This window comes from Manduca sexta, chromosome 13 (genome assembly GCF_014839805.1).
Source record: "Manduca sexta isolate Smith_Timp_Sample1 chromosome 13, JHU_Msex_v1.0, whole genome shotgun sequence".
Classification (NCBI taxonomy): domain Eukaryota; kingdom Metazoa; phylum Arthropoda; class Insecta; order Lepidoptera; family Sphingidae; genus Manduca; species Manduca sexta.
In genome coordinates, this window is record NC_051127.1 from 10,096,388 (window position 1) to 10,123,707 (window position 27,320).

Sequence of the window (27,320 nt, forward strand, 5' to 3'; positions counted from 1 at the left end):
TCATTAATTCTTTTTAATTTAACGTAATGTCTTTATGCAGTTCGCATGTTCATGGAGCTGGCGATGTGCGCGGCGATGCCGGTGGGGGGCCACACGCGGGAGTTCGCGCTGCAGACACTGGGCGAGTGCGGCGGGGACATCCGCGCCGCCACCCTGCGCCTCATGTCCAGGCCGCCCGCGCCCACCCAGTACGAGTCCCGCTGGACTCCGGACGAAGTGGAGGCCTTCCTAGCGGGACTCGGACACTACGACAAGGATTTTTATAGAATTTCACAACTCGTAAGTATTGGTCTTAAAGTAACCAGACTAAGACTATTTAAATTTAAATTTACGTTACTATCCTTTTTCTCAGGTACGAACAAAAGATTCCAAACAATGCATACAGTTCTACTACTTTTGGAAGAAAGTCACCAAAGACTACAAGACGCTGTACTTACGAAGCTGGAGTATGGAGCAGCAAGCCTCGCATGTAAGCTATACGCCAAATTCGGCGCTACATCACTTTGTATTCAGACTGTCTGAGGAGTGAGAGCGGTAACGGGATGTTAATACGCACGACTTGTCCGCATCCAGGGTTCTGTACTTGTACCGACACAAAGCGCGGCTTCGTGTACCTCATCGCCAACGTCGTACGAAAGCGAGGAGTTCCCCTGCAAGATCTGCGGGAAGTAAGTGCCGATTCCCGGACCATCAGCCCGCTTACAATATCGACATTGATATTCAATATACGCACAATTGCAATTTAAGTGGATATGTTCTCATCCAACCCTGAGATAAATCGGTTTTGACAGACTGCATACACTCTACTACATAACGATTTACATCTTACAATACGAAATTAATTTTGTGTTTCACCTAAATTGCCTTTTGTGTACGCGTTGGAAGTGTGAGATACGTGTAAAGCTTACGGTGACTAATATAAAGGTTAAAATGTTAGTTATCATCGGCATCTGGCTTCGAAAACGTTGCTCTAAAAAATAAAAATATTATCGGCAACATTTTCAAAATGTACGTGTTCAAAATATTGCCTTTTCCTGAGCCAGCGCCCATTACGTAAACGTTAATAAAATTGCATGTGAGGTGATCACTTAGATCATTAATAAAATAACTTTATAATGCTTATATCTATTCATTATAGAGTAAATCACGTCGATTCGCAATTTAATCTTTTGCGTATTCTAATACTATTTATTGTTTTCGAAAATAAACGATGCTCTACGTCTTTATTGATTACAATATTATATTAAAGTTAATATATTAATAATTTTCATTATACTCTTACAACAGCTCTGTGATTTTGTACTACAATGAATAGATAACAATTAAAACATCGATCATTGTAAATATTATAAAAAAGTATTTTTATTAAGAGGGTGAATTTATGTCCATTGAATAGGAAATTAATATAACATTGATATTTATTTATCATATATTTATCTTAGTGTTAACATTTAAAACGGTTATGTGTATCTGTGTTGTATGTATATAAGTTTTGCATAATACTAACGCTTGACGCTTCGCTTGGTGCACATCTATCGTTCCTTTTGTGTTGGGTTTTCGCTTATGAGATTTTTGTTGCCTTATTTAAATGTGTACCCTATTATGTTTCAGAGTATTTAACAAAGTTAAAAGTCGTAGCGCACACATGAAGTCGCACCGGCCACTCGACGCCGAGCCGAAACGGCCTAAACTCGAAAAGCCTTATGAAAAGGTCGAGAGATCCGATGACAGAGCTCACGCGACAGTTGAATGCCAAAGCAAACCCGCACAGTAACCGACTCGCTGTGTCGCTCTGTGGCCCACTAACGACCGCGATCAGTACTCAGCGTTCACAACTGCTCAGTACATAGCGCTCAGTGCTCAGTGTTCAGTGCACAGTACTCAGTGCTCAGTACACAGTGCTCAGTACTCGACACACGCCACGCCACACTCGCGCACTGCCACCCCACCCACACTACACATGAGTGACCCGCTCCGACTCGGATAAAATGCTGAATCATTTAAGCATTTACTATTAATACACGATAGATAAATTATAGAATAAATTAAAAGTGATCTAGGATGAGAACGACGTAGTGACTAGTACATAGAAGAGTATAGCTTTCGGGTAAAATGGATTAAACTACGTATGTAATATATTTCGTAATTCTCGTAAACGCTAAGCTTGAAGAGAGCTCATAAAATATTTTGTATAACGATTGATACGTAGATAGATAGTTCTTCGTAAAGTTTTTATATGACAGACTTCTTAATGTGACTTGCAAGTGTGATGTTGTAAATAAAAGTAAAACACTAAAAAGTTGTTGATGCGACGCCGCGGTCTCGGTCGAGGCGGAGCTCTATCCGAGAGGAATATTGATCTATATAAGTATTACAACTATATTTATTACGTGTGATACATAAGTCGTGTAGTAACTACACTACCTCGTTCTATTTAACGTTTGATTTCGTCACGAGCACAGCTCGATGTTACATTTGCTTGTTTGCTCATTTCGTTGTTATTTTTAGTTATTGTTTTAATTTTTATTTTTCTAGTCGTTTTAGACAAATATTTTCTTTCGCACCACGTATTTCAATCGTTATATTTTTTGCATAGTTTTAATGTTAAGACATGGGAACTCAATGCAGCATCCGTACCTACTAGTCACATATCGATGTTCATTGTACAGCACTACGTTAGACAAATATGACCCAGATGATGTGTCACTTCCAACATGCAAGTGGACAGTTAGAATTACGAAAATAAATTTCCTAAAGAGTTAGGCGGAACAAAGTGATTACAAAGAACCAAAAACAACGTGGCTTTCTGAACAAATCCACTTGAGATTGGAAACACATACATCGAAGGGAAAACAGAGAGGAGGGATATTTTTTTACACAAATATTACGAATGCTCAAATGTTCTATATTTTATGTTGGTAATATTATTATCTTGTTCCTTGTTAATCGTTCTGAATGATGCTATTGTTTGATATTTCGATTGTATAGTTAATTATGTAAATGTACGTTTTCTTTGTATCGATGTTAAGTAAATGTATGTACTTAGGTACACACTGAACGTACGTGTTGTGATATGTGTATGCGTGAGATACTGTTTCTATGTGATCTGGTTATCATTTGAAGGTACAAAATGAGTAATAACAACTATTGCTCAAAATTGTATTTGCGAGTATGCTGTATTTACTTCGCTGTACCCCAAAATTAAATACTGCTCTCACGAATAACAAATATTTTGTGGTTGTGATGTTTAGTCTACTGGTTTGTCGTTTTCGATACTTCTAATATTTATTTAATTTTGGGGCAGAATTCCTCGTAAAAGACATGTTAACATTTTAAAATATCCTTTATTTAAATACTGTTATTAACAAAATCCCTCTTAAGGCTTAACATAATGCAGAGCGTGTGACGCAACCAGTATTATAAATGTGGCTCTACATAAATTATTTATCTAAATGTCTTTGTCGAGCTACGGTTTTGTCGTGTCGCACTGATTACAAATGATTATAATTAATGTTTAGTACAAACCAACTGCCAAATCTCTGTTGTGAGTTCGTTCTCAGCGCGACATGGCGCAACATCCGCGCTTCGCGGACGACCGACTCTACACTATTTTTTAGTTTAACTAGCAGACAATGTAAACAAACTGTCGTGCTATATTTAAAAAAATGTCTAGTTTTTGTGTAATTTTAAAACAAATGTGCCAATTAGTAAAAAGGAATTGAAATTGATATAGATTAATCATCGCTGATAAAGCCAAGCTAAAAGCTCATGGCGAGGTATTGAGTAACACTTGTTTACATTGTCTGGGAGACTTATTGGAGAATACTCTATCAGATATAATTATTTTGTCTATATTTGCTGACGATTCGTTTTCCTTCCACGAGTACCTGAACATACTTGCACCAAAGTACGACGCAAAGATTTTATTTGAACTCGACGTGCCACGGTACTACATAGATATTAATATTTATAAGATTGAATGTAACGCATCTATTTGTACATCACTAACTTGTGTGATTATTTGGTTGTGTTCTATTTTAACAACGTAGTCAAATTTTCTAATGGTAAAATGTTGATTCTATTTCTATAATTACTTTCTAACTCGAAATGCCAAAAGCTATTTGCGTCTAGTGAAATGCGCGATAAGCGTTAGAAAAATATGTTATTAGGAACTGGTATAATAGAAAATCTTAGAGGTGTCATTGTTTTAGACTAAGAGGATGCTATTGAAACCCCATTTGTGAAAGTGTTTCGCAAAGTTACGAATGATGTGCCATTTATTTTTATTAAATATGGAATTGTGTAGTAACAGGACACTCCGGCGTAGGTCAATTTATCGTTTGTCGAATCTGAGGGCGTACAATTATTTTCATAAAATAAGAATAATGGACTAGCTCGTAAAACATACTACTTACCTTGTAAATACTGAATATTTTTTCATGTTAAATTAACTGTACCGAAGATAGTCCTACGTTAAAATTACGATTTGAAGACAAATCCCTCCAGAAATAATTTTTAACAATACTATTAGCAATTAAGACTGAAAGGTACTCTCTAAAGTCTTTGAATTTGATTGTTTATGCAAGTGGTAGAATTGGTTCGGTCTTCGTTCATTCGTGATGTGTTCTGCTTGTGTTGGTGTCACGTTGCCATTAACCCATTCCACGTGCCAAACCATCATACTAGTCAGGGTATAGCTTTATAGATTATGCCCTTAATTTATTTAACCAATTTATTACGTAGCGTGAGATCGATGTTTAGATCGCGGCCAACTTAGATACCATTAGTGTTATGTCGCTGTATTCGATAGTATATGCATCATGCACACAAATGCTAAATGTAAAATTATAACATAAGAGCGAAGATATTACAAACTGATTTCAACTTAAATATAGAAGTGCCTTACAATTTAATTTTTATACTATCTTTATTTTTATTTATTTAATCAAAGCACTGGGTATTTGCATTTATTGAATGGCACTGGCCCACTGCACGCTCTGGCACCGCAGAGCGATACGCTCAGTGGGCCGTGTCGAAGTTTCATCGTTATCTATTTACGTTTTTTTTACATAAATAAATCTATATTAGAGAGTAAAAATCTAGAAGCTTGCAAATATTAGAAATTCAGAAATGTTATTTTAGATAATTTAGTTTATCGAATAATATAAACAGCAACAAGAGAATAATCATTTATAACAATAACTACGTGTCAATTGTTCGAAGTGTAACGTATTATGTGAACATAAAGTATAAAATCAAATTGTAGCGACGTAAACAAATCCAACCGAATACAGCATTGTAAATTAAATCAACCATATATCTATAAAGTGTTACTGTTTCTTAATTTATTTTCGCTTTACTACATGAACGTCCTTACCTAATTCTTATTTATGTAATAATAGCCCGAAATGGCACTCTAGTGTAAATGTAAGTACTTCTGTATTTGTGTCAACACATAAAAATGTTATAGTATTAATATTTTGTAAGTCTAAATGGATACTATATTCTTCTAATTTTGTATCGAATAAAGTATGCAATTGGTGCGTATGCGCGTACGTCCGTCGCGACTGGCGCGTCAGGCGTGCGTACAGTATATCGCAAGACCGCACGCGCATGCGCGCCGCTTCACCTCGGTGTACTTACGTACCTAATACGTACTAAACCTGTACATAACTGTAGTCGGTTAACTGAAACGTGCCAAATGCACGATAATTGATATTACACTCTGTGTTGTGATTTTGAACGTTCTGTACATTACAAAAATCTTTAAAGTACTATGGGAAAAATTTGTAGACACCTTTTTAGATTAGCACAATTCTTCGCGTAGACACACTAGGCCAAAGTTTAATAAGCATTTAGATTTAACATTGGAGTAGGTAATCATTAAAAGATGTAAGTGTACTAGGTATATAGAAAGATTCATTGTTATATTCAATCAATGTGATGATTCGTATGAGCAACGACTAAACTCGAGTCCTGTCCCCTGCGCCGCTGGGCGACTCTTCACAACTTCGCATATCCTTGAAACAATAAGTAATAAAATTAAACTCTATTATATATATACTGATAAATTTATTAGGGTAACTAATTTTTTAAGACAATGACTATTACGTGATCTTTTAGATTGTCTTTATTAATAAATATATGGTGAAGGTTTTGTCAATTTGTTTTTATTTTCACGGAACCCAACAAAAACTTATTTGAAAAAATAACGCAATAATACATGAGTCTCCATACTGACAACTAAAAAGGGTAAGCAGTAATATAAAAAAACACCGTATTTCATCTTCATCCATTTATTCAGAACATTGTAGACCACAATGAATCTTATCTACAGGTCGATAAAACTCTTTTACAAATAAGAAAAAACAAAATAGTGCTGCACAACAATAAAATAAAATACGTAACACGTGAAACATTCGTGAATCTGAATTATATTTACTTTTTTGAATACCAATTAACAATCATAATTCGATGCCAAACAGCATCGATTCCTCAAGACAAAAAATATTCAGTTGTACATTCAATATCCCAGTAATGGTTTACGGCCAATATATGAAACGCGTTAACAATCAATTATATTTAGTTACGGAACAATATTGCCCAGAAGGCAACTGTTACCACATAACACGAACTAGATGATCAACTATCAAATTACGTTTTCATACTTTGGTAGATTTATATTACAATAGTATCAACAATTCACAAAAATCATTATTGCATCGTATCAAGAATATTTAATCACCTAAAACGCAAAATGAATAACATAGACTTGTGATACCAAACTAAACTTCGACTTTGCGGTAAGTACTGAAAATAAAGCGAGGTACATCGTGCTGCCTTCACTTCACGATACCAATCGTGGACCTTTGCATTGAATTGGTCTAAGTTTAATGGATAACGTGCTATTATTTATAACAAAAAAAAATGGTATGTGACCTGCTATCCTGAACCGATTTTATCTATCCGAATGCCCCTTGTTAGCAACTATGTTATTGTTTGGCATATTATTCGCGTAACCGAATTATTTTGTCACGTGCCACCAGTGGCACGCGTGCCATAGGTTCGACATCTCTGGTCTAAGATAATGTTATATTAATAATACAAGTTTATTTAAATATGTATTAAAATATATCCATCATCGATATTTTTCTCTCCTGTTGCTAACAACGTCGTTTAAATGATCTCCATTAAACCTGGTAACTTATAAATCATTTAAGCAATAAATGTTATCTCACCAAGACATAATGATAATCAAAAAAGTGCAAAATTATCCAAGAAAAGAGAACATTTGATGATCTAGTAAAAATGAAAATTAGGTAATAAGTATAATGAAATATTGTGGTGTAGGAAATGCTTTAAAAAAAGTAAAAAGGACAGCAATAGAAAGCTTGAACGTCTGAAATACAAATTTAACGTAATCGTATTATCGATGGTATTCGAAGTGAAACGACAGCAACACTACGGTGGCATTATAACTTACGTGAAATTAATTACACACGGCATTAGCGACAAATAATGCTAAATATTTTATAATTAACATTTAATTATTATACAAATGGACGTAGAAATTACAATTACACTCTCGTCGAACAACATTAGAATCGTAACACGATACCAAAGTTACGATTATTTTATGAGTTTTGTCAGAATTTTTTATTGTGTTAGAATTAGTATATAGAATAGAAAATATTGTCGAATACACTGCAATGTTCTCTTTTTAAATTGTAATTTCAAAATACTTTATTCCTATCGATTGTAAAACGATTGTACGATATCATTTTATCGAAAAATAAAACGACATCTCTACGTCCAGTGAAATAAGAAGACTTCATAGCTAACATTGCAGTATTGCCGATAAAATATCCGTATTATAAAGGAAACAATAAACATTGACACAATATACTTACGTATAAATGTTTAATATAAAGCGAATGTTGCGAGGATATGTTCACGAGAAAAAATCCGACAAAACGCATAAAAATATCGAACTCTATTACGACGGTAATGCGTCAAGTTATTGCTCAAGTATTAATTCACATTCTAGCAATAATAGTCGAATGATATTGTTTGTCCCCAATTAAAATTTTGTATACAAATATTATTTTATTCACGAGACCAAGACTTCTTGCACGGACAGGTCACACGAGGTGGCGTGTCAAATCAATTAACTAATATTTTATTTAACTTTCAAACATTTATCTAAAAGACTAAATACACAAAATTGGTGTCAGTCAATTATAAATCAGTGGTGAGAATACAACGCATTTGCAATAAACAAACAATGTTTTACAATTACAATAAACGCCGTTCTATACTTAAATATGAATAATGAATACGTTAATATATAAAATAGGATTTCATGTTTGAATAAAGCGCAACATTTCACAATCTATGGTTCACAGTTTCAAGTATAGCTAACTGTCAGGACTTATAAATACGTTGGTGTGAGACTCATCGACTATCAATAATTCAAACAGATGAGTCCGGATAAAAAAAAGACGTGTCTATTTCAGAAAAGTACAGCAATTATATTAAAGAATATTAGAAGCAGAATGCAGTAGAATACTTAAGATGTCAAACAATTTAACGACAATTAACCTTCCCCTAGATATTAGGCCTTGCACATCTGCTAGAAGCAGCAATATATACTCAAATAATAGCTTACATATTATAGTGGTCTCCATAACTAGCTAAGCATGTGTACTTAAAAAAACCGTCTGAACTTTTAACTATCAAAACGACACCAGAAATTAACACTACGCCAACTCGATATCAACACTGTTATCAATAATATCGATAATAGAGACGTTTAAAGAGAAAAGTAAGATAACTATTACTAGACCTTTCTTAACTAAGATTTTGTGTCATTAAAATCGATTTTTTAAGAAAATGAAATTTTATGAGCTTATAAAAGATAAAGAAATAATCATGAGAAATAAGCCGAAATCGTTTTAGCGTAGTGTTAATTTGTATCGAATATATCTGTAAACAAGCAACAGTGGTCTCTGTATATCGCGACAATTCGATAGAAAATTATGAAAAAGTGTCACACGAACAATCACGCTCACAATATTAAAACCCTTATATATAAATTTGTAGAGTTATTACAAAACACGGTGCAGACTGACCACTGATATGGGAACATTATCTGCGCGGGCGGCGGCGAGGCTCGCGGCGTCACTCCACTCGGCCAACCTTCTTGCCCTTCACTACTGTCGGTTTGTTTTTGAGGATGCCTTTTCTTCTTTTGGATGTCTGTGGGTGATAACGGAATGCGTTAGTTACATATTGAAGAATTTACATCGATATCCCGAATGAGTTTGAATGGAAACATTTAAAAACCAAAAATTTCGCCATAATTTTATAAAATTGCTACTGACCCATTGAAATACCACGGGATTGATTTTATTAACTGAGCTTTAGTACAAGCAATGGCTTAAGCAGGGTCTACTTCCTACTTACCAACAAATATCTTAAACAGTGTTATAACTAATCATTGTTTTTTCATATTCAACCAAAAAAATTGTGATAGAAATACGCAGTGATTATATTTAAAATCATCAGTTAATAAGGTTTATTGGTATATTACCTATCCTTTATTCATCGCATCAGAATACGATGAGGTCTTTTTAATGTAACATACAAATTAAAACTTTAGATTTAAAAACGTCTTTAAAATATAATTTACTTCACAACCCTTCAAAACTTATTTATATATTTCAGATTTTATGACGCATGTACTACTATATTACGTTTATATACTTAAGTACAACAATGCAAAATTAATTGAATAACTAAAAATCGGAATTTAAAATGAAACTGCAAATAAAACTAACTTGACAGTCTAACAACATTAACCCCGACTTTGTTCCACTTTACAATGACAACGATCTAAAAATGTTTATAAAAATATATTATATATTCGCTTAATCAGTACCCCTACACAAAACACAAATAAGCACATCGAATGTGGAACCATAAAATGAACTTGATAACAACTTAAACTTATTATTAACCCTTTCCATGAAATTCGTTACAAAGTTTTTTTTCCTAAAAGTAGTCTATGACAGACATACACAACTCAAATACCAAATTTTTTGTATATTTAAAATATTTTTTTAAACTACTCTACCGCCTAAGGATTGTTTTTAAAAACGTTAAGGCGGTTTTGAATGGAAAGGATTAAAAAAAAACAGCGAAATAAACAACATCGAGTGGCACAACAAGCGTACACGAAACATGATCAATATACAAATTTAGTTACATGTGGAGATCAAACCATAATTAACCCAATTTGTTACTGTACCGTTGATCCGCCTCCTAACGAAAGCTGTAATGAGAAATATTTGTTACAGATACGAGTTATGTAATATCGACACCACGTTCCATTAGTATAGCTTTCAATGATTTAAAGTTTAAAAATGGAATAACTTAACAACGAATTAAAAAAAGAAATAGTATTAACTTAAAAATCGATTTTTAATTTATTGAATTATTAAGATAGGACCTTCTTTAACGTTTTGATGTATTGCCATACTATTAGATCATGGTTAGATATTGTAAATTTAAGAATGTTAGTTTATAGTTGGTAATTGAAGAAGGCTATTTAGTTGGGTAAAACATTTTAAAACCATAGCCAATCGGCATAGACGAAACATTAATTAAAATAATATTAGCGTTATCTTACCTTTTTAGAAATAGTATTGCTTGTTGGTACTGTACGTTTCGCTAAAGGCAGTCGCGGACGATTGAACTCGTCTGGTTTTTTAACTCTGGAAATCATAATATAAATTAAAATAAATATATATTTACCAATGACATAAAAATCTATTAATTTGCCAATGGCACGTATAATCTGAAGATTCAAATTATTCCAATTTGGAATATCCCACGTACACTGTATGACAAATAATAACTGTCTTTTTTGTTCTAACTATGTGTTTATACGTGACAAAAGTACGCGACATGACTTCGTGTCGTTTTATTGGATTGATTGTGAGACTAACACGTGACTGATGGTCTCTCGATCAATCACAAACATCTAAATTAAACATCGACATAGTCGAGTTTTTGGTACATTCTAGGGTTTGGTTTAAATACGTCACGTCTTTCACACGACATGTTACTGTGGTGAATTGTATAACACTGTGTATGTGCGGGTACAAAGGGCGCTAGTCTTACAAGCTTCAATATAGGTCCAAGTCAGCTTTTGATACCCAATAAAAATAGCTTGCAATCGTCGACTTGTACAAGTTTTGCTGTTAATCTAAACCTCGCTTGACGTTACTATACCTGTATATTCTCACAAGCCAGTGCTCGGTGGTGTACGCCTCCTCTAAGTACGTGAGCTTGAACCCCCTGTTGCCCGGCAGCGCGCCGCGCGTTCTGTCGTAGCCGGGCGGACTGCCGCCACTATCGTATCTGTGACAATATCATTAACTTTATAGTATTTTTAACCGACTTTAAAAAAAGGAGGCGGTTCTCAATTCGAGTGTTTTTTTTTCCAGTGGTCTGATTCTGGTATGTGATTTGTTGCAATACTTAATATTATAACTGAGGAATATTATAAAATCCATTCCATCTGTCACATTGTTCCTTAGCATAAAAAGTGAAAAATATATAACACTACTTACCTATAATATGATAATTTGTACATTAGACAATTCAACATTGTTTTGGACGCTTCTGTGTCTATCCTGTATTCGCCTCTCTCGGTAAAGTAATCCGCTTCCTGAAAACAAAAAGAGAATTATAACGTTTCTTAGTCATAGAAATGTCCATTCGGCCATTTCGTTAACACATAAAGCTGAAAGTGGAATTTCCATATACTATACGAAAATATTTCACTAATGAAAACCAAAGGATATTTTTTTTCTTTTGAATTTCCTATATTTTGCATATCTTTCACTACAAGTTACTTAAACCTTTCTAACGAGCAAAATAAAATGGCCAAGTTTACCCACATGTATATCCTTAGGATGCTCTCCCTCGGCGATGCGCACCATCCATATGAACTTGTTGATGTCGTCGCCGGAGTACCCGATGGCGCCGCCGAAGATCACGAGCACGTAGTCCACGTCCAGCATGGTCATGATCTCGTACGCGGCACTCTCGTTGCTCGCCATCGCCTTGCCCACGAGGGCTATATGGGAGTTGTTCCACGTGTTGTTGTCCACTAGGGTTGTGCGGTTGCCCATTCCCGCTATCTGGTGTACAGAAAATAACGATTATAATAAACAAATCGATTATCAAATAAAATTATTTTTTTGAATTTAAATCAGCTAAACGGTGTATCGACATCAAAATTCTAGTCAATACGACCCTATTATTTGCCCTTCTTTACCTAAAAAATTCAGACATGATGACAATTGGTAGGTCATAATCGTAAAATACGGAACATCTGAATTCTATATAATACTATTAATAGTCACCTGATATCCATAATCCCACCAGGACATGACTCTAGCGTCTTCCGCCGTGTTCTGAGACAGCCAGCCGTATGCTTCTCTGAAGTCGTCGAGGATTTTACGAGATCTGTCGAACGAAAGATATTACAAAATACTGTACTAATTAATTAAATACTTAAACTTCATGTATCAGTTAAGGTTTCACAACTATGGCTCTAAATATCACACCTTTAAAATTCGAGAATAAGAAATACATTATTGAGATAAAAAAAAAACATCTGAAAATAAATACCTGCTACATCAGCATACTTTGATTTAGTAACAAAATAATATAGATATTTTCAATTCGAAACTATCGCGCTTTAAGTTCGATAAAAAATATACTCAATATAATATTCGATATAATATCTGCAATTTAACCTTACTGCAAATTTAGCTTACTTTTTAAGTTTTAACTAGCATAAAAAAGCTTTAATCTCACTCACCCATCATTCCCATAGCTGGCCAGCACGATGCTAGGGCTGGAGTACGCGTTGGACGTCGCCCACGTGCAGTGCACGGAGAACAACATCAGCAGGATCATGAACGCGATGAGCGTGCCCGAGCGCACGTTCATGCCGAGCCCGTTGTCAGGCGGCGGCGCCGTCTCGTGTGTACGCTTCTTTAGCTTGCCAGCCTGGGGAAATGTACTATGTTCTAAAATACCTTCAATAAAACTACCAACCTTACTTTAATGAAGCTAACTATCTTAGCAATGAACTATTTTAATCAATGTTCTAATATTTTACCATTTTGGTCTTTACTTCAAATTATTTTAAAGACAAAAAACAATGCTAGGTTCTTATTGATAATTTATTGGTGACATCTAAAATGTTTTAAAAAATATTTTCCCACTACTTTCATAGTTTGAAACATGATTGTAAAAGAAACAAGAAAGCCTCTGTACACTCCTATTTAAACTTTTTCAACCCAAAATCCACCCAACCAACTTAATACATAAACGTACCTTATCATATAGATTCTTGGACTCGTCATTCTCCACAGTGAGCACGGGCTGGTCGTCCTCCTTGAGCACCAGGTCGAGCAGGATCGAGAACGCGATGCCCGACAGCACGCACACCACCGGCGTCAGCGTCAGCATCAGGCGGACCATCACGCCGGCGAAGTATACCGCACTTAACGCGTACAGGGCCACTGAATTATAGGAAATTCGTGGTTAGTTAGAACTACACCTTAAATATATTATACTTAAGTGTGTTAAACTTCAGACCCAATTTATTTGATGATTATGTAACAGTGCAATGATTTATATGGACCTAAACTCTCCCTCCACTGGCTCTCTGTAACCTTTTATTACATTCGTTGTATTAGTAAGGAAATTATGATGACAATTACTTTCAATAGAGATGTGTAATTCATCCACGACTTATCTACAATTGTGAATTTATATGCAAGTATTATTACTTGTGGATCAGATCATTACTTTACATAATTGTCCGCTTACTTCATAGTGAAGAACAATGTGCCCTACGACCATATAAATTGTATGATTTCGAATTTCTTTACTATCACACAAATAAATCTTTATGTGCCTTAAGGTATTATTAAGACCTCACGCCACAGTTTTATACTAAAATAATCATCGTCATCAAAATTGAAGAGGTCAATTTGGTTTGACCTCAGAACCAACTAATAAACGCAGCGAAGCGTTCGCCGTGTGAAATCAATCACATAATCATTTAATGTGAACGCAAGGCCGTACAGACCAGATCGCGTGGGGTGAGTTCCCACGCGATAACCCGTATTCATGGTTTCAAGCCTTTCTTCAGTTATATTACAGTTTATATGAATAATATACCTAATGAAAGGGAACAGAAAATCTTATCAACTTCAAATAAAAAACTGTTTTCAATTCTATCACCACATGAAAAAGAATACTCGAAACATATAGTATGCATATCGTTCTGCAATCGACTACAAGTCGTCCAATATGAGCGTTAAAGAAACAACGACAACCTTAGGCCAGACTAGGCCTATGTCTTCTAAAATGAAAGCAAATATTTGCGGTCCACACTAATTTAGTTATGTACCATAGATATCACGCTCATCCTAGCGATAAATCTCTCGTTATTCGCTAAGATACATATATCATTTTAATAAATTTTACCTTTTCTATTAACGTGAATGATCAAAAAGGAATCTTGTTAAAGTTTTTTGATTTTGATAGAATATAATGGTCTAAAGACCACCGGACACAAGTTGTTAAAACTCGCCATAGTGAAATGGAGAGCCGCGTTGCAGGATCAGCCTGTATATATCCGGTTCCAACAGGTATAATTGTGGACTACCGAATGATAATCATCTCTCGTCAGTCGACATTCTATTGGACCCCACTCCACTTACCATCAGGTCCAGTGAGATCATTTTGGCGAATAAAAAAAGTCCCAGGAATCAAACCCGCCCACGCCCAGCAGCTACCACTCAACAACTCTGCCTATAAGCTACTCACCAAACACTCTCTCATCATTAATGTTCTTGATGCAATACCACAGGCCGACGGGGAAGGTGCACACCAACACGTGCAGGTCGAAGAAGAAAGACGACCACGTGGTCGGCTGATGTTCAGACACCGACGCTATGATCGGGATGTGGATTTTGGCATACGCCGTGTCCCATAGCGAGTAAAACCTGCAAAGTGGGAATATATTTTAAAGTTGGTTCATATTTAAAAAAATAACTAATAAAGATTATGTCAGTAAGTACTGGCCATAAACTAGAAACTAATTCTAGATTCGTTTTATTTTTACTGATTACGTGTATAAATACATACTGAATATTAACAAAACAAGTTAGGTACTTATTTTTTCCTTATGACGGTAGTAAAGTTATCGTAATTCTAGACTCGTTTTTTTAATATTTACGAGTATAAATACATACCGTATTTTAACAAAGAAGTTAGGTACTGATTTATTCCTTAAGACGGCACTAAAGTTGTCATTGTACTCATTTACCGCCATTTTCAATAAACGAACCCAATCACTTTTTTCGATCATCTCAGAAATGGCCCAATCAAAACAAAGTTCTTTTTGACATGCTTAGAAATGCGTTATTTTGATTGGTTTATTATTGGAATCGGTTTGAAGATAAGTTTAGAATCGTTTATTGAAAACGGTACAGCCATTTTCCTTATAAACATCAACAACTGACACTCCACCAGTTATATTAAAACCTCCTTATGTCAATCATAGAACCAACTTTATTTCGATCCATATTAGATACGCACCGTCCACTCCAAGGAGCAATAACACCCATGTACGTCAACAGAACTACAACAAGGAACACGGCCGCAGCAGCCAGCATGCCGCCCAGTATCAACAACTGCTTCCATTGTCCCTTAGGGTTCAAACTGTGCAGGTACTTCAGAGCACCAATAGCCATTAACAGCGCAAACACACCTAAAAATTAATAAAAATACATTTATATTTCTAGTACTAACATATTCAACTGTATTATTTGAATTTCCTTGTATTTTCTATTGTCGATAATAATTCACGGTAAAATTCAATTGAATTTATGATTGCATATCATCTGGAATTTTTTACGCATGTTTTTTTTTAAAAAGAAAAAGTATTTTATGATTTAACTAGCTTTTGCTCGCGGCTCCGCCCGCGTTATAAAGTTTTTCGGGCTCAAGTTTACCGTTATAAAAGTCACGCTTATATTTTCCCGGGAGCCTATATTCTTCCCTGGGTCTCAAACTGTCTCCATACCAAATTTCATCTGAATACGTTGGGTAGTTTTTGAGTTTAACACGTTCAGGCAGCCAGATGCAGCGGGGGATTTTGTTTTATAATACCTAGTCTTGCCATAAATATTGTAATAAAGAAAAAAGAAAATTGTTAACTGCAAATAACATTTATTACTTTTACAGTGTGTCAGTTTAATACATAAATATAAAACAATTAAAAATATAAAAAGCTTATTCGAAGTGGTCTCCATTGGCTGCAATACAGTCCTTTAAACGATGAGGCCAGTTATCAATAGAAGCACGCACTCTTTCCATGGGAAAATTCTTCACTGCCAATCGTATAGATTGTTTTAGGGACTCCCAAATTATCATGGCGTTTAGAGCAAGCTGTACTCTCTAAAACTGACCACAAATCATAATCCAGCGGATTAAGATCGGGACTAGACGACGGCCAGTCTTCAGCTCTGATGAAGTCCGAAACGTTCGATTCCAACCAAGACTGCGTGGACCGAGCTTTATGACCCGGCGCCGAGTCTTGCTGGAAGGACCATACTTGGTTATTGAACATGGTGATGTTAAGGGGCTTAACTACCTTCTCAAGAATGGTATCTTGATACACTTGTGCCGATGTTTTGATACCTTTTTCACAAAAATATGGCTCAGTCACTCCTTCATAGCTAACACCCCACCAAACCATCACTGAAGTCGGATAATGTCCACGTTGCACTCTGTCGACTAATTGGGAAGCTTCCTTAGAGCTTTGAGCATAAATACGGTCATTTTGTTTGTTAAAATGTTGCTCAATTGTAAAAATTTTCTCATCCGTAAACAAAATTTTTCTGTGACCTCCCTTGCGTACCGCTTCAGTAGTTGTTTCGATTTTACCACCCTATTCTTCTTTAAATTATCAGTTAAGAAATGGCCAGTGCGTCTCTTATAGGCTGCAAGTCCTAAGTCATCTTTTAAAATACGCGACATGGTTCTAGGTGCTATCTTCATTTCCCGAGATAAAATCTTTTGCTTTCGGACAGGATTTCTTCGAATTCTTTCCCTTACTGCTTTGACCACCTTTTTCGTACGAACACTACGTGGACGGCCAGATCTTTTTCTGTCACAAACAGAGGAGGTCTCATTGTACCTATTAATAGCCCGGTACACAAACATTTTACTAATACCAAGTGTATGGAGAGTTTTAAAAATTGCATTTGGCTCCATACCTACTTTGTGTAATGCTATCACAGCGATTCGGTTCTCTTTATCACCCCACACCATTTTAATATCGCAAAATATTTTACAATGTATTGGCGCCAAAATGAGAAAACACAATGAACAATCGTATAAAAATGACAGATTCGAAATTCAAATGTAATATTTTTTTATAATTAAGTGTAACAGTATTTATGGCCAGACTAAGTATATTATTATGGAACTTTTTAAGAGGCACAATCCCGTCATACTCATTCATCATTGTTGTATAACTTTGACCGTTTACGCAGCGAACGCAACGGAAGTTCTCATAACTAATAAATTTTCCCCGTTTTTGTAACATGTTTCATTACTGCTCCGCTCCTATTGGGTATAGCGTGATGATATACAGCCTATAGCACTCCACGAACAAAGGGCTATTCAACACAAAAAGAATTTTTCAGATTGACCCGGTAGTTCCTGAGATTAGCGCGTTCAAACAAACAAACAAACAAACTCTTCAGCTTTATATAATAGTATAGATTGTAAAATATGACTGCACTCGTTATAGTAAACGCTTTCATTACACCGATTAGTAGCATATGTACTGTAATTAAAAAATAAAAGGTGCTCACTTTGTAAATATAGAGTAAATTTTCTTGAAGACATAAAATTGATTTTGTAGTTTTATTTATGTATTTTAGAAAGTATCAATAAGTTAGCATACATTATCAATCTCACAACACCTTGATCTTTGACTATTTACAGATCGCCTTATCTTATGCCTCAGTAAAGTAAGAAAACCTGCACCCATCCGTTTTACATTTGGCTCATCGCCTGTATCACAATTAAGACTGTCATGATGACCCCACAAACTTGTTATAGGAATGCAGTTATTTGCAAATGTTTGTTTACCATATATAGAACTCCACTATAATTCTTAACTGATTTAATAATGATAACTTCGCTTATATCATCGTACAGTTTTAGTATATAACGTAAAGATGCTCCTTTGTCAGGCTTATCTTACGTATAATGCATAAATCTACATTCATTTGGATCAGATGGGGTATAATGTTTTCTTATGTTTACGTGAATGTTAGACATCCAAATAAAACTATTCGGATTTTATCGCGGTTTTTTTACATTATGATTTTTTTCTGAAGACTGCAACCTTTATGGTTACAAGACGGACTGAGGTGTTGGTCGTCCGGAAATTCAAAGTTACAATATCTACCTACATTTTACAAATTATACAATATGTTTAAAAAAATTTAAAATGCTATTGACAGTCTTATCGACACAGACATTACATATTTTGTAACATAAGTGCAAAAAATGTCAAGACAGTGGATAATGTATGGTCATCAACAAAATTTAAAAGTATAAAATCTACTTTAGGAGATTTATACTTGTACGATTTTCCACGCTGTCAATAGCCATGTTGGATATCTGTTTATCGGCTTCAATAATATCATAAACAGTAATGTAAATAGAATTATCTAGTCGCAATTAGCACAAGACATTGTATATGTAAACTCCTGCATCACACGTCCGTACGTCCAGAAATAGCATCCAACTTGAAATACATTCAATAACATAGCTTTAGAATGTTTATGAAAGGCGTTTGCCGGTCAGCGTCTATTATATTGAGCGTGCGGCGGCCGGCGGCCGGCGTCCGCAGTACAACGCGCCCTTGAACACTTCTTATATAAAATAGCATGTATGATGCGAACGTAGCATGCGGGTAAACGATACTACTCATTACCGTGGTATTTGTATAACACGGTCGGCCAGTATTGCAAATTTTTATTAGTTTCAAAATGTGACATCTCACTATTAAAATTGCTTGCACAACATAATATTTTCTTATTTTTATGGATTCAGATAAATTATTTCAAAGACCTCTATCGACCTTGATAAAAATGGTTAGCTTGTATCCCTGAAGGGCTAGGCTGAGTGTACCTATATTATTTGAAAGTCATCGTGTGAAAGGATGCAAAAAGATCCGGCGAACCAGGATCCCACAAATATTATAGAGTTCTGCTAATAGAATAACGGAGTATTTGACTATAATTACGAAGTTGATGCTAATCGCCATCGAATATAACGGAAATTGTATTAGCCACCATTAGGCACGCTTGCCTGACACGGCAATAGTACAGATGACTCGTACTGCAAAGTGTAACAAAACATAACTTATTTTTATAGTTTTTGAAGGCTGGATATCTGAACCATACCACTCAAGGACTAAAACCTTGCTTAATCGAAAACATAAAATACCCTACGAACTATCGCGTTACATAATGGTATACGGTAATTAATGGTACACGGCTACATAAATGAATAAACCCGTAATTTATCCATTGCGCGTTATCAACAGAATTGTGATATGTAAAATCAAATAGATACAAGCAGTGCTTTATTACGCTGGTTAAAGCCGAGTTTTCACGATGCGAGTGCCATCGAGTTGAGTGCGCTCAGGTCTTGTATTCTCGATGACAATTCAGATTCCACACATATAGTAACGCACAAACAAGATGAATAAATGTCACATGCGATATGGCCAATGTAATCAAATATTGCAAGTAATTAAAAAAGAAAGTACTCAATTAGGTTTTGGCTATAATCTTTAATGATTTCTTAGGGATTCCTTGCTCCGGTATCTCAGGGAATTCACGTATTTATCATTGTGAATTGGACCCAGATAAAGATGATGTTTGTACTATGAACGTGGGTGATTCAATATAGTATGGTCTAGTATGTTCGAATTATTTGTTTTAACTCTGCGAATAACATCCGAGCGCTCTCGTGGCGTAAATACCTTAATGAACTTAAATGACACCAAATAGACTACAATACTGCCGTGGTACACCAGAGAGCAGTAAGTCAAAGGCGGCCAATCTTTTATTACTGATTTTGAATTGTACATTAAACGATTTTTCTTCCTATCGAGGTTTCATACATCTACGTAAATTATAAATGTATTTTCTTGTTTGATACACAGCAGTAGGAAAGATAAGATAATCTAGTTAACCATGTAATGAAACATAACCGCCTTTTTCTGACTTACTGCCTTCTCGATTACCACGGCAGAATACATGACTTCATTTCGATTTGACGTTGGTGTCCTTTATTAGCTAATGGCATCTTATTACCAAGAAACAAATTGTACATAACGAAATAGTTATTATGAAATATTATTACGCTTTTTTGTTTATCTTAATACATTAATTAAATACTTTATTGACAGAACGAATATAAAAAGACAGATGAGACATAAAATATCGTATCAATATTTTGTAAAAAAAACCTATTTCGTTACGTACATTTACTCATTTAACAAAAATAAATTCTGTATCCTTTTACTTGTTGCTAATTTCAATTAAATTTGTTAAACGAGATTCAAAACCGCAGAACAAATCGCAGTTAATTAATCGATATGAAAAATTAATTGACGAAGAATAGTTAAACTCTACTTGTGATAATACGAATACGTTCTGAACATTTTGTTAACTACAGTTTCACATAATGTGTTCCAACTTTGAACTCTGTAAAATATCTTTACTTTTATAGACTAACTTCTGATCGCGGCTCACTCGCTTGGAAAACATTTTGAGAGTCACATGGTACATTTACTAGGATAAAAAGTAGCCTGTATGTTAATCAGGGACTTGCTTTATTTATATACCAAACTTCATCCAAATTATCATAGCAGTTAATAAATCATGTGGTAACAAACATCCAAGCATTATAAAGTCCTCAATCCTGTCTAGAGTTATTTAAACAAATATCTAGTACTCTACAAAACATATTATTTTCTAGGCTCATTCACCAAACTAGACAGAAAAACAAACAAACAGTTATCTTATAAATTTAGGTTAACACTTGAAAAACATGATACATTTCATAGCATTTTTGTATTTAGAAGCTATTATCTTAATGAGAGAATCATGTTAGATATTGTTCCAAGTATGTGATTATTTTAGTTTTGACATGATATTAACAGAAATGCATGTTAAATAAAATACGATGTTTTAATAATTGGCAATATTGTATTAAAGCTATCAAGTCTTTAGGGAAAACCACTCTTAAATAATTACTACTTAATCTGAATATCTGAAAGTCTCTATGCTGAGCTATTATTATAATTTATTTCATATTCACACTGGAGGCTCCATTAACCATAGTTATTGTTGTCGTAAGGTAGTCCGATAATCGGAATTATCCACTTTTGTACATATGAATTATTACCTTACTGCTATTAGGAGAAATGTAGCTTCGTACCTGACAGCAGGATAACATTTAATGAACACTCTATAGAGGATCCAATACTAGGTAAAACATATAACAAAATGCCACATTTAAGCACAGTTAAGTAAGTTAACACTTAGATACACCTAATCTGGGAATCAAACCTTTAACTTCCCTGCCCACAGTCCATATATACCAAAGTAACAATATATTAAGAATAATATAGAAATATAAAAACTATTCTTACCAGACGCTGCCATGTGTTCACTTGTACGTATCGGTTGGAAACCGACAAAGGGTATCTGCATTGACAACAACAGTCCAACTATATAGAAAACAGAATAACTGACAAACAGTCTTTGAGAGAAACGGCCCATGATCAGCAACACAAATACGTGAAGTGGTATCAAATTGATGATGAACACATAGCCACCCCATGCTGACACCTAAAATAAAAAAATACTTGTATTCACACAGTAAATTAACTTATATAAATGAGTCTGTGGCTCAGGTAATCAGAGACACCACTAGCATCCATCAAATTACTTGTAAATTATTATTTTTTCAAAACAATATTATTATTATTATTTGATGAGGATGATATTTATTATCTCCCTGAAACTTCATTTTAAAACATGGATGCAGAAATATTCCTCCTGCAATATGATATATGTACCATTTTTATAGTTTCAGTTTCAAATATTTTCTAGGACACCTTATCTTACATTGCAACAATTTTAGTGCATCATAAAACTTTTCTTTAGTATGTTTGTTTATCACATTTAAACATCCTGTCATTCTAAAGATAGAATGCCATTACAACTAACAAGGCACATTAGAAATTCTTATGATTTAAAATGCAAAACAATTCATCCTAAACTGGTTGCCTTCATAAAACTTGTATAAATTTATACAAACCAAGTCTGCTGTATTATTTATATATTTTTTAATAAGATGAAAGAGAATCTTCATCTTAAACTTTAGAAAGTTTTGTGGGGTTAAAAATAGTATAAAAAATGACATTAACTCACCATGTAGAAATAAGATAATGCTGTACAAATTGACCAGAATATGGACCCGCTTTTGACACTCTTAAGCCAGAGGTAGTATGTGAACTGAAGTGCGAAAATAGCTATGCCTTCATTGTCATAGCTTCCCGCAACTGATCTACTGCTGTACCCAGGCACTATGGCTATAAAACATGCTGCAAACAGCCCCGCTCCACGAGACCACAGTTCAGACGTCAGAAGATATGTTGCTATTGCAGTTAGACCACTAAAAAATAAGTGTAAAATCGCATGCTGTTAAAGAGATTTCGTCCTACACAGTAAATCGTAATGGTGAATTAAACAATGCAATTAATCTCAATATTTTTATACATTAAATTAGCTTGGATTTGTAAGGTGAAGAATATTAATTAAATATGAAATAAATATGAAACAGTTGATTCCCTACATTTTACAACTGAACAAACAGTACCATGCATTGGACAATTTCATAAACTCTATGTAATGATGTGTCCAACATTGGTTGGCTGAAGGCATTATAAATTGTAATGAATGCATAAATTACCTGAACACCGGTGCTAGGAAAACGCAAATATCTCTAATGTGAATGGGGATATTTAGCGCGTGCAATATCCAGTGTATGGTGCCTGACGTGATCATTAGACCAGGGTATACGGTCCCCCCCACAATTCGACCCAGGGGGTACCACGCGCGCTCATCGAACCAGTTGAGGAAATTATAGAAACCATGCTGTACCATATACGCTGTGGAGCGATAATTAAACCTGGAAAAATCGAATTTGGCGTAATTTATGAAGAAACTTTTTCAGGTTATTGCACCAATAAAAGTCTTTTAGTACGTACCAAGGATCGAACTCATGAATTATACTTTCGAAACGTATCACAGCGAAAAGCCGGGACGCGAAGCCGGCCAGCCAAGCCAGTGACAATACCGTAACAGTGATGAGCGTGCTACTGCCGGCAGTGTTTTTAAATATACCCCTATTTTGGCCATTATTAGACTTCGGAACGGCGGTGGACGGCATCTCGCTCCTTCACTAAGTTAATAAATAATCTCTACGTTCACAACAATATTATTTTCATACATCAGTTCCAACAATTCAACTCCAAAGTGAAATTGACTTTTTGGCTCACTGACAGAAGGACACGTCTCTCTCAAAATAATTGCCAATCACAAAAACAATAGAAGGTGTTCGCGTTCGGATACGAAAAGATAGGAGTACGACGTGACATTCACGATATAAAAAACTACTAAAATGACCATAACATTATTTACCATTAGTAACATTATAACATATCCTATCGGCTTCAAATGTGATATGCTAGAATATGATGCACGACAAAATATGTTGATATATTAATAATAGAACCGTTTTTCCCCCGAAGGGTAAAAAAACGGATATTTAGGTTTCAGCCGTAGCTTGAACCACATTGAGATTAACGTTCCAATATTCATTGTCAACATCTTCAACATCCTCTATCTCACTCACTCATTAGGTGCATCCGTGACGTTGTAACCTGCCATAACTATACCTGTCCTTGTCACATTCTTGGTGAGCAGCGCGCGGCGGGCTCTTCCTTCAGTACCTTGAGCCGGCAAGGCCTTAGGTGTGGTTCAAGCTACGGCTGAAACCTAAATATCCGTTTTTTTACCCTTCGGGGGAAAAACGGTTCTATTTAGGTGTTCGAGCCTATGCTTGAACCACATTGAGACGTGTTTATTATCTGCCGGCGCGCTGTCCGACTAGTCCATAATATGTAAGATTTCAATATGGGACTAGAGCTAAGCGTACTGTGACTATTATTATTTTCGTGTGAAGAGAAAGACAGAGATTGTGAAAGATATTTATTCAAGGATAATATCCTCAATTTGCTTGAACAATTAAAAAGATACCTTACAAAATTACCAGAATGATATATTATCAATATGTGATTAAGACCTCAAGATAAGCTTTTCATAAAATCAATTAAATCTTATATTTAATAATAAGCCTACATCACTGGTGTAAAGGAATTACTTAAAGGATTTGGGTTCCTGTTAGGTTGCGGTTTTATTTCTCTGAAGTAATGCCGAAAGAATGTATTTTTAGACCGCCAATTGCCCCTTTTTAGAATTTCATCAATATTGCAATAATTACCAACCCAGTTGTTGGTTGCAACAACTGCTCTAAAGCTACCTGCAGATGCAGATATTCCTGCTTCTTTAAATAACGTTCTTATCCATCCCGCGATCACGGTTCGGGAAGCATTCTTCACTTTACCTCTTGTGGTAATGAACAGAGAATCATTACACGCCATGTTACGGCGCATATTCGTTATTAAAATGGTTTTCTTAATCCAGAAGATAATATCAAGTGGCCCATCAAAATTATTTTCTCCTTTCTTCAGCAACCAGCCTGATTGTTTATATGAAACCGAATCAGTTTTAGACCCGAATTTAGGCCAGAGTATGATTTCATTTCCCCTATCTTCGAAGTGATCATTTCCTATCGATAAAAGTGTTAAGTCATGGGCTCTTCTGCCGGTAGCGAGCAGGAGAAGCACGCAAGTGTGCCTTGAGACTGCAAAGAGATTGTCGTGATCAAATTGGTAGGTACTTAAAAACGCTAGGAGATCTTCTATAGTCCACGAAATTGACTTTTTAACCGGAGGGGTTTCAGCGAAGACTCCCTTCAATACGTGCTTTACTAGAGGATGGGCGCTGAGCTCGTCAGATCTTAAGGGATTTCCGAAGTTTGCTACAACTGACTTGTGAACGGCTATGGTCTTAGGCGCTAATTTTACGACTCTGTAGAGGTAGCATAGGTATCTATCGTGATCGTGATCTATCTAATCGTGAGGGCTGGGATCATCTGCAGGTATTCTGTTTGATTGGGCCCAGCTGCACCATCTTGACCAGATTGGTCTATACGTTTTTAAGGATGACGACCTCCAAGATGATTCCAATAGCTTTATTTCACTTTCAGACCAGTTTGCTATGTGCTTCGCCCAGCCCGTACCAACCATACCGCCAATTCCAAGCGTTCTACACCTTGAGGAGCACAATTCGTGCGGAGATCTATAAGGTTTTCGCGAAGATTCGGAATCAACAGCGGAGGTTTCTCTTTCATTTGCTCCAGTTCTGGTTTCCAGAAGACTCTGCTCCAGTTGGGCGCTACTAGAATATATCGTCCCTCCGACTGTTGTAGGTGGCGAAGTATTTGCGGAATTAAGGCTGGCGGTGGGAATATCCACCCCAGATTGTATTTCCAAATTCTGCTGAATGCATCGCAGAATGGGCTCCCTGTGTCTGTCGAGTCTTCGCTGACATAACTCGAAACGACTGCTGACTTCTTCGTGGCGAAGAGATCTATATCTGGAATTCCGTATTTCTGAAATATCCAGGTTACTATTGTTTCCTTGAGGTGCTATTCTGGCAAGGCCTTTTCTCTCGACAGCCTGTCCGCTATTCCGTTGTATATCCCCGGAATGTATCGAGCTATTAAATGACAATCCATCAAATCGCATAATTCTAAGATTTGTGTCGTGGCTTTTAATAATCTTGCTGATCTGGTGCCCCCTTGTTTGTTTATGTAAGCCACAGTCGTTCGATTGTCCGATTGTACCATTATTGTCCTGTGGCGAATTTCGGCACCCAAACTTCGAAGGACTTCGTGTACAGCCCACAATTCTTTTAGGTTGCTGTGCCATTTTCTTTGACAATGTGTCCACTTTCCCCATAGATGACGGCCATTTGCTATGGCACCCCAACCTCTTTCTGCTGCATCCGTCGTGACAAAGATTGACGGGCCAGGATAATGGATCGGTGACCTCTTGTGCAGATTCTCTATCCACCATTTGAGCTGCTCTAGGGCCGCATCTGGGATATAATGTTTCCGATGGGGTCGAGTTTGTGCCAGGAGACGAGCAGACTTCTGTAATTGTCGGCAATGAAGTCGCCCTAAGGGAACCGTGAATGATGCGAAGTTCAATCTTCCTAAAATCACTTTGGCGTCGTACCAGCTCCATTGAGCTTTCCTCCGTAGGTCTTGAATACATTTCTGCAACTGTTGGATTTTTGGAATTGATAACCCCTTCGTGTTCTGACTTGTGTTCCAAGTGATGCCTAGATATTCTATGGTGGTTGAAGGGATCGTCGATGATTTCGCTTGATTGATCTGCCAGCCCAGGTTCTTCAGATATTCCGTAGCGACGGTCGTTTGCTGTTCTAGAATTACGGGGTTTTCGTGCATTAGCAGAAAATCGTCCAGATACACTATCACTCGAAAGCCTTTCTGACGAAGTTGTTGTGCTACCCAGTTCGTAATTTTTGCAAATGCTGAAGGGGCGCTTGCTAGGCCGAAAGGTAGACACGTCATCTCGTATATCTTCCCTTGGTGCGAGAGTGACAGATACCGACGGTGGTTCTGATCGATGGGCACGTGAAAATATGCCTGTGAAAGGTCGATCTTCATCAGGTAATCCTTTTCTCTCAAATGTTCTGGGATCTGATGGTGATTTAGTAAGCGAAATTTTGGCGTAAGGACATAATCGTTGAGCCTTTTCAGATTGAATATAGGGCGATTCCCTCCATCGGTCTTCTTTCTTAGAAACATAGTGGATAGGAATCCCGATTGGTGTGTACTGATTTGCAGGGCACCGGATTGTAGCATTTTCTTTATCTCTACCGACATTGCCGCTGATGTTCTGGTACGAT

At 35.9% G+C, this 27,320-nt stretch overlaps 2 protein-coding genes across 4 annotated transcripts in view; one reads left to right on the forward strand and one right to left on the reverse strand.

The window, feature by feature from the left end:
* Positions 1 to 6,163, forward strand: part of LOC115446917 — a 48,530-nt gene extending 42,367 nt beyond the window's left edge. The window contains exons 14-17 of the mRNA XM_037438253.1: positions 41 to 279; positions 353 to 469; positions 574 to 668; positions 1,612 to 6,163. Coding sequence (XP_037294150.1) covers positions 41 to 279; positions 353 to 469; positions 574 to 668; positions 1,612 to 1,774 — 614 coding nt within the window. The 3' untranslated portion in view covers positions 1,775 to 6,163. The remainder of the gene's footprint in view (positions 1 to 40; positions 280 to 352; positions 470 to 573; positions 669 to 1,611) is intronic.
* Positions 6,164 to 6,280: 117 nt separating this feature from the next.
* On the reverse strand, positions 6,281 to 23,649 carry LOC115446914 (dolichyl-diphosphooligosaccharide--protein glycosyltransferase subunit STT3B). 3 transcript variants are annotated; one of them, XM_030173751.2, is made up of 15 exons: positions 23,468 to 23,649; positions 23,170 to 23,388; positions 22,629 to 22,872; positions 21,845 to 22,043; positions 15,694 to 15,865; positions 14,920 to 15,098; positions 13,417 to 13,604; positions 12,896 to 13,086; positions 12,435 to 12,537; positions 11,967 to 12,209; positions 11,637 to 11,734; positions 11,296 to 11,424; positions 10,691 to 10,775; positions 10,310 to 10,333; positions 6,281 to 9,258 (listed from the first exon to the last, which is right to left on the reverse strand). In XM_030173751.2, exons 1-15 carry the CDS (start codon positions 23,647 to 23,649, stop codon positions 9,181 to 9,183), a joined length of 2,334 nt encoding a protein of 777 aa, XP_030029611.2. In that variant the 3' UTR covers positions 6,281 to 9,180. The 3 variants fall into 3 exon arrangements, with proteins under 3 accessions (XP_030029611.2, XP_030029613.2, XP_030029612.2); XM_030173753.2 differs by having other exon boundaries at positions 10,268 to 10,333; XM_030173752.2 differs by lacking the exon at positions 10,310 to 10,333.
* Between the last annotated feature and the right edge of the window lie 3,671 nt (positions 23,650 to 27,320).

What these genes read in the sequence shown, in the direction of transcription:
- LOC115446914 (XM_030173751.2), bottom strand. Translation starts at nt 23,649, where the DNA reads ATGCCGTCCACCGCCGTTCCGAAGTCTAATAATGGCCAAAATAGGGGT. An exon ending in TACAAATTATCATATTATAG is followed by an intron (nt 11,425 to 11,636) that starts GTAAGTAGTGTT and finishes ATATTGTCACAG; the next exon opens with ATACGATAGTGGCGGCAGTC. An exon ending in CGTTAGGAGGCGGATCAACG is followed by an intron (nt 9,259 to 10,309) that starts GTACAGTAACAA and finishes TATCACCCACAG; the next exon opens with ACATCCAAAAGAAGAAAAGG.